This window comes from Halichoerus grypus, chromosome 12 (assembly GCF_964656455.1).
Source record: "Halichoerus grypus chromosome 12, mHalGry1.hap1.1, whole genome shotgun sequence".
NCBI lineage: Eukaryota > Metazoa > Chordata > Mammalia > Carnivora > Phocidae > Halichoerus > Halichoerus grypus.
In genome coordinates, this window is record NC_135723.1 from 87,046,754 (window position 1) to 87,067,422 (window position 20,669).

Sequence of the window (20,669 nt, forward strand, 5' to 3'; positions counted from 1 at the left end):
GGACTCTGCTTCTCCCTCTGACCCACCCCCCTCTCGTGCTCTCTCACTCACTCTAATAAATAAATAAAATCTTTAAAAAAAAAACAAGAGCTGTGCTAATTACAAATTTAAAATTAGGTAATTATAGAAAATCAAAACACAAAAAAATAAAGTGTAAGCAATGCAATTTCTTTAAGCCTAGACTTCAGTCGTCCACTTGCCACATGTTTTTCATTTCTTCAAATTTATTTGATTTTCCTTTCATTTTTTGTAGCAAGCAAAAAGCAAACACTATGTTATCCTTTAAAAGATGAAAGTATGGCCAAATTCAACATTCAACAAATATTTATTTAGTACAAACTGTGTGCAGGGCATGGTTTACAAAGCTGGACACATCTCAAAGCTGGTTTATTTCTTCTATTGACAGCTGATCTTAGGACACAATCATACATTCGTAGGTACACATGGTGTTGATCAGTTAGCCAAATCACATTTAGGCCAGGTCCACTGTGGCAATTTGAGAAATACCAAGTCACTTCAGGGCCACTAGAGCCCGCTGGCCCCATAATGTCTCTCACTACTGTGAGTCTACTGTCCCTCATCAGCTGTACACAGGTCTCAGTGACAGGTTTTTATATCTAGAGACAGCTAACCAAGAGATTAAAACAGTAATAGGGCGCCTCGGTGGCTCAGTCGGTTAAGCGTCTGCCTGTGGCTCAGGTCATGATCCCGATCCCAGGGTTCTGGGATCGAGCCCCACATCGGGCTCCCTGTTCAGCGGGGAGCCTGCTTCTCCCTCTCCCTCTGCCTTTCTCCTCGTCTCCCCAGCTCGTGCTTGCTCTCTCTCTCTAATAAATAAATAAAATCTTTAAAAAAAAAAAACTGAGTAATAGTTTATAAACTGAGTTTTTTAGTCTATACGGACTTAACAATAACCCCAAATTATCTGGCAAGTATTTAGTAGGTGCTTAAACTCTCACAGCACCCCTTCAGTAACAGCAAGACCAACAAAAAGACTACTCCATCCCACTAAGAACCACCCATGTAAAATTAATGAAAATACTAGCCAAATAAACAGATATAAGGTATGATCGTATGCGCATAATGTGACACTGGTTTTACTACTATATTCCCAAAATTTGCAACATTGAGACAAAGCACAGATTCACTGGTAGTGAGTTAAATAGCACAATTTCTTGAAGGTATGTTGGCAATAATATTTTGTATAATTTTTTTCTTAAAGATTTTATTTATTTATTTGAGAGAGACCGAGATAGCGACAGAGATAGCGAGAGAAAGACCACAAGCGGGGAGGAGAGGGAGAAGCAGGCTCGCCACTCAACAGGGAGCCCCGCGCGGGGTCGATCCCAGGACCCTGGGATCATGACCTGAGCCGAAAGCAGACGTTTAACCGACTGAGCCATGCAGATGCCCCTATTTTGTATAATTTTTGACCGAGTAATTCCACTTGTAAAAACTTAACCCAAGAAAGTACTACTGGATAATACTGTAATAGGAAAAGAAATAACACTGGATATGTGTAAATTTAATAACAAGGATATTCAAAGCAGTATCCACAGGAGTGAAACATTTTGAACTATTTGGAAAGCTAAGTGTCTAATGGTGAACTACCATGAAATTATCTAATGACAAAACATCCACGATACATCTTAAGAACAAAAATAAAACAATAGTGACAATATGACATCACTTCTGTTATTTTCCCCCACTTAGCTATGTCTGTGTTCCAAAATATTTACAATGGTTTTATATGAGCAGTGGGATTACGGCAATTTTCATTTTTTCTTCATTTTGTTGAGCCACTTTTCTCTAATTTTGGATACAGTGCACATTACTTTGGTAATTAGAATAAAACACTTCGTATTACTACTGTGTGCCTTTGACTTTGCTTTTCTCCATAGATCTTCTCAGGTGTTAGGAAGACAGTATGGGTAAGGGGATGAAAGAACACAGGAAAGCAGACCAGGCTAAAGAAAGAATCGCTTATGGGACAAGGAAGATAAACAAGCAGAGACAGACTCTAGAGGGGTTCGGTGACAGGCCGGCACTCAGGAGCCAGTTCCCCTTATCGAGGGCCTGAGGAGCCACCAGAAGTGGGCAGAGAAGATGGCCCCGTCACGGCTCCTGCGGCTGCCTCCAGATGCCCTCAGCACTTAAAGACTCACAGGTGGGGTAAACTCGCAACACTCTGGACCTCCTCAGGGACCCTAAGCTATATCCCTGCTGAGCTCTCTCCCCACCATGCTACAATACAGGTCTCCCTTCTGATTCTCTTAGCTTCTTGATTAATTTATTTGCCCTTTCAAAATGTCCTCTAATTCATTACAGCCTTCCTGGAATTGCTGTCTGGCTTCTCAACAAGTGATATCAGATGTCCCATAAACAACAGGACTATTATATTAAAACCATGAATTAGATCTGAGCATCCTATTTCTCCCCAAGCCTATTAACTTGATGTTCTACAGGTTGAATCTCATTTAATTTGCCATTTACAGGATAACCTTTCCAGGTGTATCTTTCAAGTCCTTCCTGCAGTTCTGGATACCTCTTAATATCTGTATGTTGGGGAAAAATCATCGGAATGAGGTAAGAAAATTAATCCTGTTTTTCTCCTAATGGGAAAAACTGGAGGAGATGAGCACACAGTGCAATCAGTTCAGGACTGGACAACACCCTGAAGAGGGCTGCCTTCCTGACTGAACAATGAATGGCCGCTCACAGAGAAAAGCGATGAGTATTTCTGTCTATGAAACGACAAGATTGAGTGATCAAAGGGGTCAGGTAAGGCAATTTCCTATTCTCTGGCATTCTGCCATTAGTTATACAGTCAAAGATAGTGGTCTTTATGCAGAGAATTGTTTCCAAATGGTCCCAGAATTGGCAGATTATATTACCAATGTTTTTTGGGGTTGAGGGGTAGGTGGAATTCAAAATGAGACTTTTCTGTCTTCTGCACACATGCAGAAAAGAAAGAAATTCTTAGAGGGGGAGGTGGTGGGGTGACATTTCTATGACACAACAAGGCCAGGCATATTTTCAACAAAAGTAAATTAAAAAATCACTTTGCCACTTTTATAACTGTTTCATAGTCTTATACTGTGTAAGAATGATATATATTAAATACATAAAGATAACACTAGTCGGCCATGAAAAATGCCTGAGACAAATTTAAATGACCACCATAATAAAGAATTTGATCTTTTCTTTTTTGTATTCTCCCTAGGCTTATGTCAGTAAACTAGAATAAACATGTTATTAAAAGAGAATCAATAGAAGGCTTTAAAATATACAGTACCACAAAAGGTCAAGCCCTGGTATCGATTTTAATATAACATTTTTTGTGCAGCTTCCCAAAGGGTTCTTTTCTAATATTGTTCTTCATTTTTCTCTCACTTTGCTCCCTGACTGGTGAATTTGTTGTTCTTGTCTGCAAAAAGCTGTCTAAAGCTGACTTTGCTGAGTCTGTGTCATTCCTATGACAAGCTGCCAGAAATGAAAAAAACAAAAAAAAAAGTCAACCAACAAAAAAAAAAAAATTGAAGGAGTGGGAGGATGGATACAAGAGAGCATGAAGCACAAGACAACACTCAAATAGCAAAGCATACAGGAACACTGAAACTCAGAACTATTTGCCATCGTGGGCCACCCTGGGCTTTTGTCTCCCCAGGGGCCTCGTGTGGACACGGATTCCTAGGAGCCAGGAAGGCTGGGGAAAGCAGAGAAGAGATGATCTCTCAGGATTCAACCAAAAAATTCTCACCAAACCAGGTAAAGGGACACAGATTTTCAAAATACAAATCCATGGGACCCCAGGCTCCTTTTGAAGGAAAACGGGACCACCTTCGAAAGGATTCACGGGGACTAATGAGAGGTGCACGGCAGGAGCCGCAGACTTCCTGACTTCCGTCCCAACATTCAAGGCTCACAGACTTAGATAAAACCCACTCTGGGTCAGTCATATAAGTATGAATGTGTGACACAGGATATATTTTACATGTAGTTCACATTTTGAGTAGGTTTCTCATTGCCAATCAAAACAGTCCAGAGCCCACACCATGTTCTCATAATGCCCGTCTTTCACTTTTAGACAATGCTGACGAAGCAACTGTCTCAGGACAGGATAGAGAGGTAGATCATTTTTTGCCTAAGTCACCTGAAACCAAAGAACTGCTGCCTCTGGAGTTAAAAATGTAGTCCCCATTTCAAAACCAGAGAGCCGATTAAGCCTCCTAGAGGGGAAGACAGGAACCACAGCTGTTTCCTAAGATCCAAAAACTAACTACTGAAGAGGAAGAGCTGGGAAAGAGGCGCAGAAGGGAAGAGCAGGATTCGAATCCTTATGCTGCCTTCTGTCAGCTCCTCGGGCAAGGAACCCAGCCTCTCGGAGCCGCGTTCCAGCTGAAGAACAAATCCGTGGAGGGCAGAGCCACCATCCCCATCTCCTCCCAGGATAGCATTTGGTGCGGGGGGTCGCCCAGCCTCAGATCCCAGGGAAATGTGGGGGGCATCATCCCACAGGTTGCCACACAGGCTAAGGCAGGCCTAATCAGAAGGCTCCCGGGGAGCGCAGAGCTCATGTCCATAAACGCACCAGCACAGCATGGTGTGGTGTCCATAAACGCACCAGCACAATCATGAAGTGGGAGTTGCTCTTGTCATTTGATAATTCTCCTGCCTCTTTTCCCTTATGGACAAATTCTATCCTGTTCTAATCTACTTAACCATACCCATAAAATGTTACTTTAATTTGGTAATGCATTCTTGTTGACACTTACTACAAGACAATGAGTTCTGGCCTCATAGACCTTTATATTCCAGTGGAAGAGACAGTCAATCAATAGCCAAAGTGCTATGAAGAAGAAACAAAGTGGAGAAAAGGATAACCACAGTGAGAGGACAAGAAAGAAAGAAGATTTAGATAAAATAATCAAGGAAAGCCTCTCCGTGGGGCTGAAAAGAACACCGAATAGTAAGAGGGGCCAGCCACGCAAAAGCAGCATAGAGCTGTAGGCACAAAGAGGTTTGCAGCTGACTTCGTTGTAACATTCAATGAGAGGGTGGTAAGAGATGATGCATGAGCATATGAATATATAAAGGGAATCAGAGGACTAGAATGTCATGGAAAGGTCTGGGCTTTATGCTAAATCTAATGAAAAGCCATTACAGAATTTTCAGCAAATAAACTCCCATGATTCAAAATACATTTTTAGGGGCACCTGGTGGGCTCAGTTGATAGAGCACCCGATTCTTGATCTCAGGGTCATGAGTTCGAGCCCCACATTGGGTGTAAAGATTACTTTTAAAAAATAAATAAATGTTTAAAGCACACTAATTCTGCTTTGTGAAGAGTAGAACCTGGAGACAAGCGTGGCTCCCTGGAGTAGACTTTGTAATAACACAACTGAGAAATGATAATGGCTGAGACCAGGGTTTCTGTGCATCATAGGGTATTTAGCAGCATCCTTGGCCACCACCCACTCACTTGATGCCAGGAGCACCCTCTAAGTTGTGACAACTGAGAAGGTCAAGTGGGGGGGGATATCCCCCAACTGAGAACCACTAGCTTGGACTAAGTAGGGATAGAAATGGTGAGAGATAAATGGATTTGCAATACATTTTAAAAGCAGAGACAGGGATGTGCTGGCTTTGGCAGCACATATACTAAAAGCAGAAACAGGGCTAATTAATTATAAGGGGGAAAGGAGAGACATAAGGCAAAAAGAATGGAGCACGAATAATCAGTAATCAAAATTCTGATATTACCCTCAATTTTTGTTAGGCTAACACCTAAGTTTTCAGTAGTTTCAGGAAAGTGCTTTCTACGTCAAACCTACTTGGGGCTGTACAAATAACAAGTTACAGAAACTCACTTGGACAATAGTTTGGGCTTTTTTTCTTTAAGTCTATAAAAACTGAATTGTATAGTTGACAGGTAGATTCATAAAGAAATACACAATTCCCAATATTTTACAGCAAAATTTATGGAAATATTAATTTTCATCCACTGACAGTATTTTGACAGTTTCATTTCAAAATATAGTCATGTGAATTAAAAAAACAAAAATACTAAAGAAAAATCCCTTCACTTGTGAATTCTTTTCAAAACTAAATTCCTTATTTATTGAGCTCCATAATCAAGGTAAAACCGAGTGTACTGAAATCTGAAAAACCTAAAACTTCAGTAAACCATATCAAAAGAGCCTCAGAGAGAACATTCAGACTAATATATAATAGGTAACATCACTGTTGGACCAGAAAATAAGTGAGCCTCTGAGACGCAGTCAAGTAGAGTGGTGATGAGTATGACTTCAGATGCTTGTGTTCAAATCCCAACCTATTTTCTGGGCATGAGACTAGCAAGTACACCTCTCTATGTTTCGGACACTGCACCTGCAATGTGCATGTACCAGCAGAACAGAACCTCCTCCACTCCACTGCTGGGAGGATTAAATGATCAATATGTACAAAGTGCTTGCACCAGTGCTTGGGACAAAGGAAGCGTTCAAAAAGTGTTCGCTATTACCATTGCGTATTATTACTTATTATCTATTATTACTGTATTACTTTTCCTAGGTGAAGTCTTCTGAAATGGTGTCTATGATCAGATCTAAAGTCTATCTATAAGATCTGTATACACTGTACATGGGAAGAGGACCACAATATAAGACTGGGGGGTGGGGGGAAGCAAGTTATACAACATCATTACTTCAATCTCATTTTGTTTAAAACTCAAACCACATAAAACATGGTTAAGAATACATTTCCCATTGGGTATGAATGTGTGAACAGTATTCTAGGGGGAAAGAGCAGGGGCAGGAGGGGAGAGGGAAAGATGACTAAGTTTTTATGCTTCTATATTATCTGGATTTCTTCAATATATAATATATTTCTTTTGTAATTTTTTTAAACAAATAAACATCCATGCTTTCAGTAGTATGAGGAATGACTTTCTAAGTCAAACCTACCAGGTTCTGTAGCAGTAATAAAAATTGCAGAAACTCTGTTGGGTAATGGTTTTTAAAAGGTGAAAGATTTATATGATTTGAAGAGAAACCAGAGTATGGGTAATGGTTTTTAAATTAATTGACATTTCCCATATTAAATTAGTGGTTTTGGTTGCCTTTTTTTTTGGTTTTGTTTTTATTTCATTTGGTTTTAATCCATCATCCTACTGTAATTGAAGCAAAACTGTAATTTATGAGTTTTTAAGGGATTTCTGTTTTAATCTCACAAAATGGCACCAGGAAATATTTAAGCAATCCATTCTAAGAAGTTGTGAAGGAACTCAAATTTAAATCATTAATTGAAACATTAATGGTTAATAAACTATTTTTATACTTTATACTTGATGTCGAAAATCACACTACAATCATCTTAATGGGATAACTTGAAAAAAAAATTCCAAATGAAATGGTTTAAGCGTGCAGGCGCCACACAGTGTATGTGTAAGGAAGCGGCTGCAAATAGTATGTAATAAATTGCTCCACACATTGCACTACCTGCACATTATTCAATGGAGGAATTCTATATTCTAGTTCCAAAGGCACATTGTCCTAACAGCTCATTTTCTAACTGATTTAAAAACACAGAAGTTTGTAAGCTAAATGTAATGATTTACCAAAATACTTCGATCATTACAAAAAAGACAAATGAATAATAACGAATACTACAAACCAAAAACCTAATACATGAAGCAATACAACCCATACAAAATAAAAGAATAACCATAAGTCTTTAAAAAATAAAAAACAAACCTAACGATGAATATAAAAGGAGAAATGCAAAATGATTTCCATTCCACAGTCATCTATTAAAGTAAATCCCGTGCCTCTTTATTGCTTCCGGAACAATGGCAGGGCCCGAGTGGCTCCAATGAACTCAGCCGAACACCGCTGAGCACACGCGTGCCTCCGTCACCAGCAGCTGACACGCGTCTCTAAAGTTCAGGAGGCAGAGCACTTACCACCTGCTTCCACACGCCCTGCCACCACACTGAGCAATGAAGAGAAATGTCCCAATCTTAAGCTAACAGGAAATTCAAATTGCTACCATCACTTAAAATACGTACACAAACGAGCATTTCATAGTAAGTTATCGCCTACGTAAATAAAGAATACTAACTTTAAGCACAAATTCTCCAAAAATTTTGGTCCTAAAATAAAGGAAGTGGTAAAAAGATCATCCTGAGCAGCTGCCCAGATCTAATAACCAGTAGCACACAACAGAGGTCATTTTTGAGTGATCTTTTATTTACTACAATTTACACGTGAAAATCCAAGTAAATGCTTGCTACTCCTTCCCACAGTGATAAATGAAAAACTTTAAAGAAAGTACTCCCGGTACACACGGAAAGGTAGTACTGCAAGACAGTAAAGTGCAGGGACTCCATAGATGTGGGTTCAAATCCCAGACTCATCACTTACTAGATACAAGCTTGGGCAAGTTCTTTTACCTCTCAGTTTCCTTGTTTATCAAGTGGGGTAAACAGAGGCACTGGGTGGATGACTGACTTAAAACACATCAAGTGCTCAGAATAGTACAGAACACATAACAAATACAAGGCAACATCACCTGCAATTTTTTTTAATTTTCTCATTTTAGTTGGGCAAATAGGTCCTGTACTCGGAAGTGTTTTTCACAACAGATAATACGCGATCCCAGTGTGCATATTCTATGTGCTTGTCATCTATAAACTGTGAAGAAAGTTTCCAAAGACAAACCCTATCTGCTTCTGGATGAGTGGGATGCAAAAGAATATGGATTTCCTCAGCAAAATATTTAACAGAAACTTAACATGAGCCACTTGCTCTTAACAGTTTTCTCCAGCCAGGAAAGGAGCGGGGAGGGGTTATTACTTCAACATCAAAATGTGCCAGTGTTTGGAAATATTATAATGCTGAGAAAAAATTTACATCTGATTTACAACTATGTTGCCCACACTCCTCGTCAACTCAAGGCTCTACCGGCAAAGCTGTTAAGGTCAGGAAAGGAAAGAGGGGACCCTCTCCGTATATTTCTCCACTGTTTCCAAAGTGAACTGCTATAGAAGGATCTCACATTCTTCTACACTCTTCCTAACACAGCACTCATTACCAGCAGGATCAGCAGATGGCTTCCAGAAGGGCGAGCACTGAGGGCTCAGCCAGGGTGAGGCCCAGCCTCCGTGGACCACCATCCATAAATACGGACTTCTGGACTCAAGGAAATGGACATGAGACCACTGCCCACTCACCTTCTAAAACAGAAACAAAACTGCAGCCATCCAACAAATGCTGTTTGGACAAGTATACTCCTCACACACAAAGCGTCCAAATTTGAGAGAAAATTATCCTGACCACAGGTTTCTCAAACTCAGCCCTAATAGCATTAGGGCCTGTGAAGGTGATTCCCAGGTCTCTAGGGAGGGAAAAGGGCGGGGGTAAAGGCTGACAGAGCTCTACATTCCTAGTCCTAGCCCTAACCAGATGGCACTTGAATCAGCTTTCATACTGGAGTCCCACGTTGGGCTTCTTTTGAATAATGTTTTACAAGATGATGTGAGAGTATGATTCTATCACCTCAGCAATAGATGGTGTGGGGCTAAGGGGCAGTCCAATTCAAGCCCCGTTCTGCTGCTGACTGAGAAACTTTGCATATGTCTACTTCAGTCATCTGTTTCTATAAAGCAGGGATAAACTATGAATGCTATTGTCAGTGTTATGGAAGGAATGATAAATGATTTATAGAGCACATTACAGGCTCCGCTCTTCCCCAGATTGTACTGGTAATGCAGAAACTTCAACAAGAACTACTACAACCACAGAACACTCAGAAACCAATTCCTAGAAACTTCCAAATGTAGAAACCAACTTTAGCACAAATTACTTCAAACACTGGCTTCATGAGAGAAAACTCTGTAATTACTGTCAAAAGAAACGTGAGCAAGAAGTGGTTGAACATCACTGCTGCTATTACAATCAATAAAAAAGTTACAGATCTCTATGGCATGCTTGACTGATTCTGGTTTTCCAGGTTTAATATTCCCACCATGTAGAAATAGCTTCTTAAACAGAATTCAGGGTAGGATCCTACAACAACATAGCATCGATAAGAAAGAAAATTGGCTTTGGAAAAAGAAGAGAGGTAAACAAAACACAGACTGGATAATACAACCTTCTATAATGGTTGGTTATAGAAAGCAGTCGTCTCTACTAAAAACAGAAAAGTGCCATTTGAAGAGAAAACGATGAAAGTGGCAGATGGCGAAAGATTCCAATACCTAGTACATACACAGCACTTCTAATCATCTTCCACGGAAAAAGTATCAGGTGGCTAAGACGCAATCTTCCTCTTGCAGCGAGAACGGGTTCGTTCTTTATCTACTTTTAAGCAAATGTAATAGAAAAGGGATAGGTATAAAACAACAGCAATGCAGTACGCATTTTAAAAAAGGCTTCAATAAGAAAACAATTCTCTTACATAGGGATTTTCATGCTACAGAGGGAGCTCTTAAATGTTAGTGCGTATCAAGGAGTATTTCGCAGACGATGCCAACAAGCCATCCGGTACACAGGGAAATGTGCTCACATCACAGCAGAGTGGTACACGTTACACTGGACATCAAATGGAGAGTGATTAACTCAAATTTCTTTAATCACCTTATTTGCAAATATTTCTAAATCAGAAGTGAGAGTCATTTGCCTGTGACAGTTGAGTGCCTTGAGAAAATATTGACTAATTGATCTTTTAAAGTCACTTGAAAACTTCACTTTTATAATACACCATTGATAAATACCAGTTATTAACAGCACTTGTTCCTTGAAAATTGCTGATTTTTTTAAATTCTTATATACCTAGAGATTACACACAGGTTGAAGGTATGCAATTTCATACATGTGTGATTTGTGTTTACAACTGGAAAGTGATGTTTAACACTACATTAATTTAAAACAAAGGTTTAGAAGTATCTATGGTCTCTAGTTAATGTCTTTTTAAAGGCATAATTTGCTTTTATTTTTAACAAAACATAGCATATATATATATATGTTATAAAACATATAAGCATATAAAACAGACCGTCCTTGCTAGAAGATTGTCAGGATTTTCCAGCTCCAGTGATTCAGCTGAGCAAATGTTTGTGAGAACTCGCTATGTGCAAGGCACCACACCAGGTAAATGACTTCGGACTTACGTATTTTCAATGTGACACTAACCTACAATACCCTGTTTTTCTCCAGTGGATTCTTTACGCCTTTCTTTCCCAGCTTTTTCTTCCACAGGCAGAAAACAACTAATAATAAAACTGAAATGAATTATTATATGAGTTTAAACAGAAGATACCATCGCTGTGAATTTCACTTTTACTGTAAGAAACTAAATGCACAAATAAGCTTTAAGCCCTTATTTGATAATATAAGCCCTTACCTGATGCTATAAATTGAAAAAAATTAATGGACTGTGTTTAACTTACCCAGATACTGACAAAATTTATGACTAATTTATTAAACCAAATTAATTATTTTATGTCTCACAAATCTAAGGTAATTTTTCAAGTCATTAAAAATGGGGTAAAATTTCAACTGCTTGCTGTTCATCTAAAAACAGCAAGGAAGTCATCTTGGTTGATGTACAGTTAGTTACATCATCCTGGTTTCTTGAAGAAAGGTTATTAAAGCTGAAACACTTTCACTTGCCTTTATAGGTAAAGAGGTGAAATTCAAATGCCAAAGGTCAGAGGTCAGAAGTAGTCACATTTTTCTTACTGTCAGAGATTGACTCTTGGAGGTAGGGTGCAGAGGACCACATTTTAAAAGTCTATACTCAAACTGCAGTCTACCGCGTCCCTGCCATATTGGCTTGCTACAGTTCCAACACAGTATGGTCAGGTATAATCCAAAATAGGCAATAGAGAAGAATAGCAAAAACAGACTGCTGACATGGGCATTTAATTTACTCTTGACTCCCAATGCACCGAACAACTATCCCGTCCATGAGATGTTGTGGTAAGCAAAACCAGGATTCCAAATTAGACCCATCAATTTTAGTGTGTGTACTATATTACGTCAGTGATTTGGGGGGTATCAGCTTGTCAACTAAGCAAATCATTGAAGATTTTCATAAAACAGAATCAGATCTAAAATAACCTGAATTGAGAGTCCATGTGTAAATGTTTTCTTAGATATGAAAAAAAGAAAAAAGAAATGAGAATACAGCATATCCAGTCAGAGTGCATACAACTAGCTACATGGTCACTGGTCTTAGTAGAGCCCTTCTCCTACTAAAGCAACTTTTAATGAGGCTACATCTGCATGTTAAGATTTAAGGGAGTGGAGACTTAAAGGAAAGGAGTTCGGGTACATTTTCAATGGCCTAATGAAATATCCTCAGTTTAAACCATTTCTGAATGGGCTGTACATGTGTGTGGCCCCTGCCAGGCAGAGATGCTGTCAAAGGCCTTCTGCACCAGGTGGGACACAAGACAGACACTCAGCAAGTCCCTTCAGCCTGGCCGATGTTCCAGCCTCAAGTGTGTCTGGAGTGTGCGGGCAGAACACGGTTCTAGGAGCACAGTCTCCCATGTGTTCACCCGCCCGAAAGCGTCTCACAACTGCCGTCCGCCCCGCGGCAGTCCTGCACAGTGGCCACAGCCTGTGCGTGACATCAGCATTTGCACAACGGGTGTCAGCAGCCTGGAAGAATCCCGGGAACGACAGTGGAGCAATCTTTTAAGGAATGCTGAGGCGCCAAGGTTTTGATGGCACAGAATAAGAACAAGAACATCAAGTCCAAGAGTGATTCAGAAGAATCAGACCAAATGTGAGCAAGTTTTAAGAACCCCTTCACCCTGGGTTTCCCAATGGCAGCACTAGTGACATACTGAGCCAGACAGTTCTTTGTCTGGGGTGGGGAGGTGGTTATCCTATGCATTACAGGACATTCAGCGGCACCCCTAGCCTGGACCTGCTAGATGCCAATAACACCAAGCAAGCTGTGACAGCCAAAAATGTCTCCAGACGTTGTCTTATGTCCCCTGGGGACGAAAGTATTCCCCCCCCCCGCCCCGAGGACCAGAACACTGCCTTAACCTATTTATTTTGCTTACATTTTCCTTTTTCATGAATACACAAGTGATAGGTTTTTAAAAATTCAAATAAAATCTTAATGAGCTCTTTCAATAAAATTTCTAAGAGATAAACCATTATTGCTATAATTTGCAGCAATTTTTTTCTTAGTGGTACACCAAATGCTTCTTAAAATCGATGACATCTTCAATTCAATGGAATTTAGCCACCCACCATCCTTTTCCCTTTGTTGTGAAGCCTTCATCCTGATTTCCTTTTAGGGACTTACTTCTTCCCCACTGTGTACAGTTTTAGTAGTACCCAGTTCTTCACTAGCTAGTAGTCTTCTCATCTTCCTTTTGATTCTTTTGAGCTATCCTATATGCTTCTCAAAATGTTCTTGCTTCCTAAGTTAGCCAGAGTTAAGTTTCAGTCTTTCAATCAAAAACCCAACTGAAACAAAGGACCTTCTTTAAGCAAGCCTGACAGAAGACATTTTAGATTATTTCCCTGCCAGAGAATTCACCAGCTTAGTAAAAATGTTATTGTTCCCTCACCATTTGCCACATATAGGCAGAGTGACTGGGGTATAGATGAAACCAGAATTGTTGAAATAATATGACGGCTCCTGGGGATTCATTGTACTCTTCTCTGTTTTTCAGCGTGCTTTAAAATGTCCATAATAAAAAGGTTAAACAATGATAATAAATATTCTGTAGGAAAAAAAATATGATTTCCAAAGTCCTTTTTGCACAAATTTGGTTCCTTACATGTATGTGTGCCTATGCGCCACTCTTAAGTGCTTGAGAACTTGCCTACCATCATGTGGGCACCTGGAGAGCAAGGTAAGACTAGTAAGCAGCATGTATACAAGTGACAGGACAATGGCACAAAGAACCATTCTCTAAAACTGCGTACAAAGCTTTATTCAATCAAGGTAACAGATACAATAATGTATTAAATGCTTCATGACTCCAAAAACTTGCTTTTAAAAGACTACAAAAAGAGGTGCCTGGGTGGCTCAGTCGGTTAAGCGTCTGCCTTTGACTCAGGTCATGATCCCAGAGTCCTGGGATCGAGCCCCACATCAGGCTCCCTGCTTAGCGGGTAGCCTGCTTCTCCCTCTGCCCCTTCCCCCTGCTTGTGCTCTCTCTTTTTCTCTCTCTCAAATAAATAAAATCTTTTTAATAAATAAATAAAATAAAAAAGACTACACATAAAACTCTCTTAACGTGGGGCTCCTGGGTGGCTCAGTCGGTTAAGCATCTGACTCTTGATTTCGGCTCGTCTTGATCTCAGGGTCGTGAGATCAAGCCCCACCTCGGGCTCCACGCTGGGCATGGAGCCTGCTTAAGATTCTCTCGCTCCCTCTCCCTTCCCTCTGCCTACCCCAGCCCATGTGCTCTCTCTCTCTCTCAAAAAAGAATTTTTTTCTTAATGCTTTTCCTAAGATTTCTTCTCCAGTAGAAAGGAAAAAAAAAAACAGCTATTGATTCTACTAAGAACTATCATATAGATGAACACACACTTTTTGCCAAGATTTGACAGCTGGAAGTTTTCATGAAGAAAGCATCAAACATAAAAATTTTTTTTAAGAAAAAATAATAAAAAGGTTTTACTACCCTCCGCTCTCCTTAAAGGTGACAGAAAATAAATTCCTTATCAATAGTCATTTGTCCAGTTTACAGTGAGGCTGCCAACCTCAGTCCACATGAGGTATAAAATTGGATCTCATTGGCACCTTTTATTCATCTCATGTGCCCTTTAACCTTCCACAGACCAAGTCAGAGCAAATGAGAGTTGAATAATGAAGGGGAAAAAAACCTACAAAAACAAAAACCAAACACCACAGTAAGGAATTATTATAACCAAAAGCCTGTACCATATGTGGAGAAAGGAAGACAAAAATCCTATGTGAAGTATAATAAGCAAAGTAAACATGAGCATCTAACCAAAAAAAAGCCTTATTAAAATAAAATTCAATTAAAAATAATAAAATTTCAAAGACAAGAATTTCTACCATAATGTATCGATTTTCTTTGCTTCTTAATGAAAATGGTCTGAAATTTTTTGAATATTTAAACTTCACTCTCTAATTATATACTCCATCAACCTAACCCAATTAAGTAATTATAAAGTGCTCTGTGAGAAAGTATTGAAATACTCACAGACCCTTTCAGCAGTACTAATTACATCTTGATTTTTTAAAACCCTAAGCCATGAGCCTTCCCTATTTCCCGAAAAAATGGTGGTCTTAATCTAAAACTTATATCCTGTTCCACACATTTCAAGCAAATCAGAGGTAGTTTAGCACTTCGTCAAAGGGAAAGAAATATTAGAGAACATTTTTCAAACCCCTCAGTTTAGAAATAAAATCTTGAAGGCCCAAAGAGGTTAAATTATATGTTGAAGGTCCTGTGGTCAGTGAGGACTAGAATCCAATCCAAAGACTCTTTACATTTAGCTCTCTCAAACAAAATAGTTAAGCAGTCCAAAATAAAAACAAATACATACTAGGCATCTACATGTGGTAGGCATGTGCCTAGTATTCACAGCAGGAAGACATTCACATGATTATATAATAAAACTCTGTGCTATATGCAAATTTCAGAAATAGCACAGATGGGAAGCACTTGACTCTATCTTGGATTAAAATGTATTCACATATTTTCATGAATAAGTATATACTTTAAATCTTTAAAAGTAGTATTTTTTACCAAATAAATATTATCATGCTGTTTTGAATGCTGCTTTTCTTCAATTTATGGTCTTTCCACATCTTTCTGAATCAGCACATAAAGATCTACTTGACTGTCTAGTATTCCATTGTAGGTAGGTATCCTAATTCATTCATCCAGTCCCCATAATGGGCATTTGGAGTGCTTCCGTTCTCTACTATTACAAAAACACTTCAGTGAACATTCTCTCAGCTGTCATTAGTATTAGTAATGACAATAATTGCATAGATGTACAAAAGACTAAAATGTTCAAAAATGGAACAGAAGTATGGAGGATTTTGATTTTCCAACCTTACATATTTCTGCAATGTCTTCAGCTTCTTTGAGTGAGTACATTACTAATTAGTGCTAGTTAGTGTCAATATGGACATTAAGTCAAACATATGACATTCATCATTAGCTACAATATTCTAAGCCTTAACACCCATTGTAGACTATACAATTTTCAATCATAAACACATATGTTGGAAGAAACTCGCCTAAGAAATGTCTGGAGAATCCTCAAGAACTACTGCTCACATAGTAAGAAACTTGTCAGTAATCATGCAGCTAAGAACCTCACAAGAGATACAGTGGTCACAATCAAGTGTGGGAAGAGCGTAACATCGGGCTTTCATAAGCACAGTCCAAAACTAAAAATGGCCACATTCTTATACTCAACACATTCTGAAGTGCAGCCAAACGCAAATAATGAGTCTTATTACAATCATCCCTCTCCAAAAATGTTTCGTAATTATGGTTAGAGGCCACCAACATCTCTCTCAGATACCACAAAACTCACCGTTTCTGATTTTCAGACTCTTTCCTGGCTTGCTCCAATGCCAGCTCCTCAGCCACTCTTCTCTTCAATTCTTCATCAGAAACTAGGATCAATAAAGAGTGGAAGGAGATAAAATCAGTGAGTTTTTTTTTTTAAGATTTTATTTATTTATTTGCTAGAGAGAGAGAGCGTGGGCAAGAGACAGTGAGCAAGAGCACAAGCAGGGGGAGAGGCAGGCAGAGGGAGAAGTAGACGCCCCGCTGAGCAGGGAACCTGATGCGAGAGTAGATCCCAGGATCCTGGGATCATGACCTGAGCGGAAGGCAGACGCTTAACGACTGAGCCACCCAGGGGTCCCCAATCAGTGATTTCTTAAAAAACAAAAGCAAGAAAACACTCCAGAAAACAAAGCTGAGACTAGATCTTAATGGGCAAAGTTCTGCCAGCTGGTCAGTGTCTCCTTGGAACTACCTAAGCACTGTAGAAAAGACCAATTAGTGCACTTCAGGAGTAATTTAATCAAAAGTTCCCTGGTGACCTAGAAATTTCCACACCTGCCAAAAAGTATAATAAACTCAAGGAGCTGCTTACCGCCCAGTGGGGACTGAGCCATTAAGTACAAATTCTTTAAAATGATGTCCTATCATTAAAGTCAGACAATCATGTATAAGGGGAGGAGAGGCTGTAAGAGAGGGATTTCAGAGAGGAAAATGACACCAAAACATTCTCATTTTGATAATTAAACACTTTAATTTTTTTTAGTAAGCTCCACGCCCAATGTGAAGCCCAATATGGGGCTTGAACTCACAACCCTGAGATCAAGACCTGAGTCAAGATCAAGAGTCAAGACACTTAACCAACTGAGCCACCCAGGTGCCCCATATAATTAAACACTTTAAAAAACCATTTCTGACAGTAAATCATTTGTACTTACATTCATTTTTCCATGATTTATTAAAAAAGGGCATTTATGATTCATAAACATTTTGAAGTCATATTTTTTGGAAAATATGTCATTCAACGTCAAATGCCAACAATTGGAGAGAAACATGGAAAAGTGCTGAGAAGACAGCTGGAGCTTTCTAAATACCTGGTGACTTGATTTGAAACATCTGGTCTTTCCAATTGGAAAATGTACGATATGTTTTGTAAAGATTCTTACAGCTATGATAGCAAATAAAATAGACAAATTTTATATATTCCTTAAGAGCCTTTCATAAGAAATAAGCAGAGACTATTTCTGCTTTACTAGGAACCCACTACCTAAAATCATGACCAAGAAAGCACCAGAAAAACTTGGGAGGATCTAGGAATACACACAGGACTTAAGAAGTACTTCAAATGGCGGAGCCTATTAGGTGGAAAACTAGGTGGACACTTTACTTGATGATCTCTATGTTATAAGGGCCTTGCCTCAGGGCATATGCAAAAACTGAATTACAACGGGATATAAACAACCTTTTTAAAATTTAGCTGACATGTAATAAATAAACAAATAAATAAATAAATAAATAAAATTTAGCTGACATGTAATCATCAAGACAGTATGGTACTGGCACAAAAACAGACACACAGATCAATGGAACAGAATAGAGAGTCCAGAAATGGACCCTCAACTCTATGGTCAACTAATCTTCGACAAAGCAGGAAAGAATGTCCAATGGAAAAAAGACAGTCTCTTCAACAAATGGTGGTGGGAAAATTGGACAGCCACATGCAGAAGAATGAAACTGGACCATTTCCTTAAACCACACACAAAAATAGACTCAAAATGGATGAAAGACCTAAATATGAGAGAAGAGTCCATCTTTTAAAATCCCAGAGGAGAACACAGGCAGCAACCTCTCTGACCTCAGCCGCAGCAACTTCTTCCTAGAAACATCACCAAAGGCAAGGGAAGCAAGGGCAAAAATGAACTACTGGGACTCCATCAAGACAAAAAGCTTTTGCACAGCAAACAGTCAACAAAACCAAAAGACAACCGACAGAATGGGAGAAGATATTTGCAAATGACATATCAGATAAAGGGCTAGTATCCAAAATCTATAAAGAACTTATCAAACTCAACATCCAAAGAGCAAATAATCCAATCAAGAAATGGGCAGAAGACATGAACAGACATTTTTCCAGAGAAGACATCCAAATGGCCAACAGACACATGAAAAAGTGCTCAACATCACTCGGCATCAGGGAAATCCGGATCAAAACCTCAATGAGATACCACCTCACCAGCCAGAATGGCTAAAATTAACAAGTCAGGAAACGACAGATGTTGGTGAGGATGTGGAGAAAGGGGAACCCTCCTACACTGTTGGTGGGAATGCAAGCTGGTGCAGCCACTCCTCTGGAAAACAGTATGGAGGTTCCTCAAAAAGTTGAAAATAGAGCTACCCTACAACCCAGCAATTGCACTACTGGGTATTTACCCCAAAGATACAAATGTAGGGATCTGAAGGGGTACGTGCACCCCAATGTTTATAGTAGCAATGTCCATGGAAAGAGCCAAGATGTTCATCAACAGATGAATGGATAAAGAAGATGTGGTATACACACACACACACACACACACACACACACACACACACACACTGGAATATTATGCAGCCATCAAAAAAAAGAAAGAAATCTTGCCATTTGCAACAACATGGATAGAACTAGAGGGTACTTTGCTAAGTGAAATAAGTCCATCAGAGAAAGACAAGTACCATATGATCTCACTGATATGAGGAATTCTTAATCTCAGGAAACAAACTGAGGGTTGCTGGAGTGGTGGGAGTGAGAGGGATGGGTGGCTGGGTGATGGACATTGGGGAGGGTATGTGCTATGGTGAGTGCTGTGAATTGTGTAAGACTGATGACTCACAGACCTGTACCTCTGAAACAAATAATACATTATATGTTAAAAAAAAAAAAAAGATAGTAGGAAGGGAAAAATGAAGGGGGGGAATCGGAGTGGGAGACAAACCATGAGAGACTATGGACTCTGAGAAACAAACTGAGGGTTTTAGAGGGGAGGGGGGTGGGGGGGTGGGGGGGGTTAGCCTGGTGATGGGTATTAAGGAGGGCACGTATTGAATGGAGCACTGGGTGTTATATGCAAACAATGAATCATGGAACACTACATCAAAAACTAATGATGTAATGTATGATGACTAACCTAATAAAATTTTAAAAAATAAAAAATAAAATAAAATTTTGCTGACACTGGGTAATAACAATGAAGATATAGGAAAGGTAATAAGGACATGTTCTCTTAGGTGTGGATTATCAGAAAACAAAAACAGCACCAAAGGACACCATCAAGGTGAAAAGACAAGCCACAGAATGGGAGAAAATTCTGGCAAATCATATCGCTGACAGGAGACTTGTATCCAAAATACATAAACAAAAAGACAACAAAATTAAAAATGGGCAAAGGACAGAAACAGGTATTTCTCTAAAAAAGATAATACAAGTGGCCAATAAGCACATGAAACATGGCTCAACGGCATTCATCATCAGGGAAACACAAATCAAAACCATGATGATACACCAATTCAAACCTAGTAAAATCAAAAAGACAAGCATTAACAAGTGTTGGTGAGAATGTGAAGAAATTGGAACCTTGATACATTGCTGGTGGGAATGTAAAATAATGTGGCCACCACAGAACACACTTTGGCAGTTCCTCAAAATGCCAAACGCAGTTGCCATGTGATCTAGCAATTCCACATTTAGGTACTGTATATACTCAAGAGAATTTAAAATATTTACGGCAGTATTCACAATATCCCAAAAGTGAAAAACAACCTAACTGCCCATCCACTGATGAATAGATAAACAAAATGTATATCCATCTCAATACAGCTATAAAAAGAAAAAAGAAAATAATATAAAAACAGAATAATGGACAAGGAATCAGAGAAAGGAATAAATACTAATTGAGGTTTAATCCAAGCTTGGCCATCAACAATCTGGAGGACCTGGGATGAAAGTTACTAGCCTCTCCGTACAGTTTTCCTCAAAAGGCTGTTCTCAACTGGACGTTCTCCAGGGTCCCTTTGATCTATATACTATGCTGCTGATTGTCTTCTCTCCTACTTCACAGTCTATAATATGAGAAAGATACAAGTCTTGGCTTTGAAAAGGTCA

The 20,669-nt window shown here is 39.2% G+C and overlaps 1 protein-coding gene across 4 annotated transcripts in view; it reads right to left on the reverse strand.

Moving 5' to 3' along the window:
• CHCHD3 (coiled-coil-helix-coiled-coil-helix domain containing 3) overlaps nt 1–20,669 on the reverse strand; it is a 271,596-nt gene that overhangs the window by 196,702 nt on the left and 54,225 nt on the right. For all 4 annotated transcript variants that reach the window (XM_036091684.2, XM_036091683.2, XM_036091682.2 and 1 more), the window contains exon 3: nt 16,560–16,641. In XM_036091684.2, the coding sequence (XP_035947577.1) occupies nt 16,560–16,641 (82 nt within the window). The remainder of the gene's footprint in view (nt 1–16,559; nt 16,642–20,669) is intronic.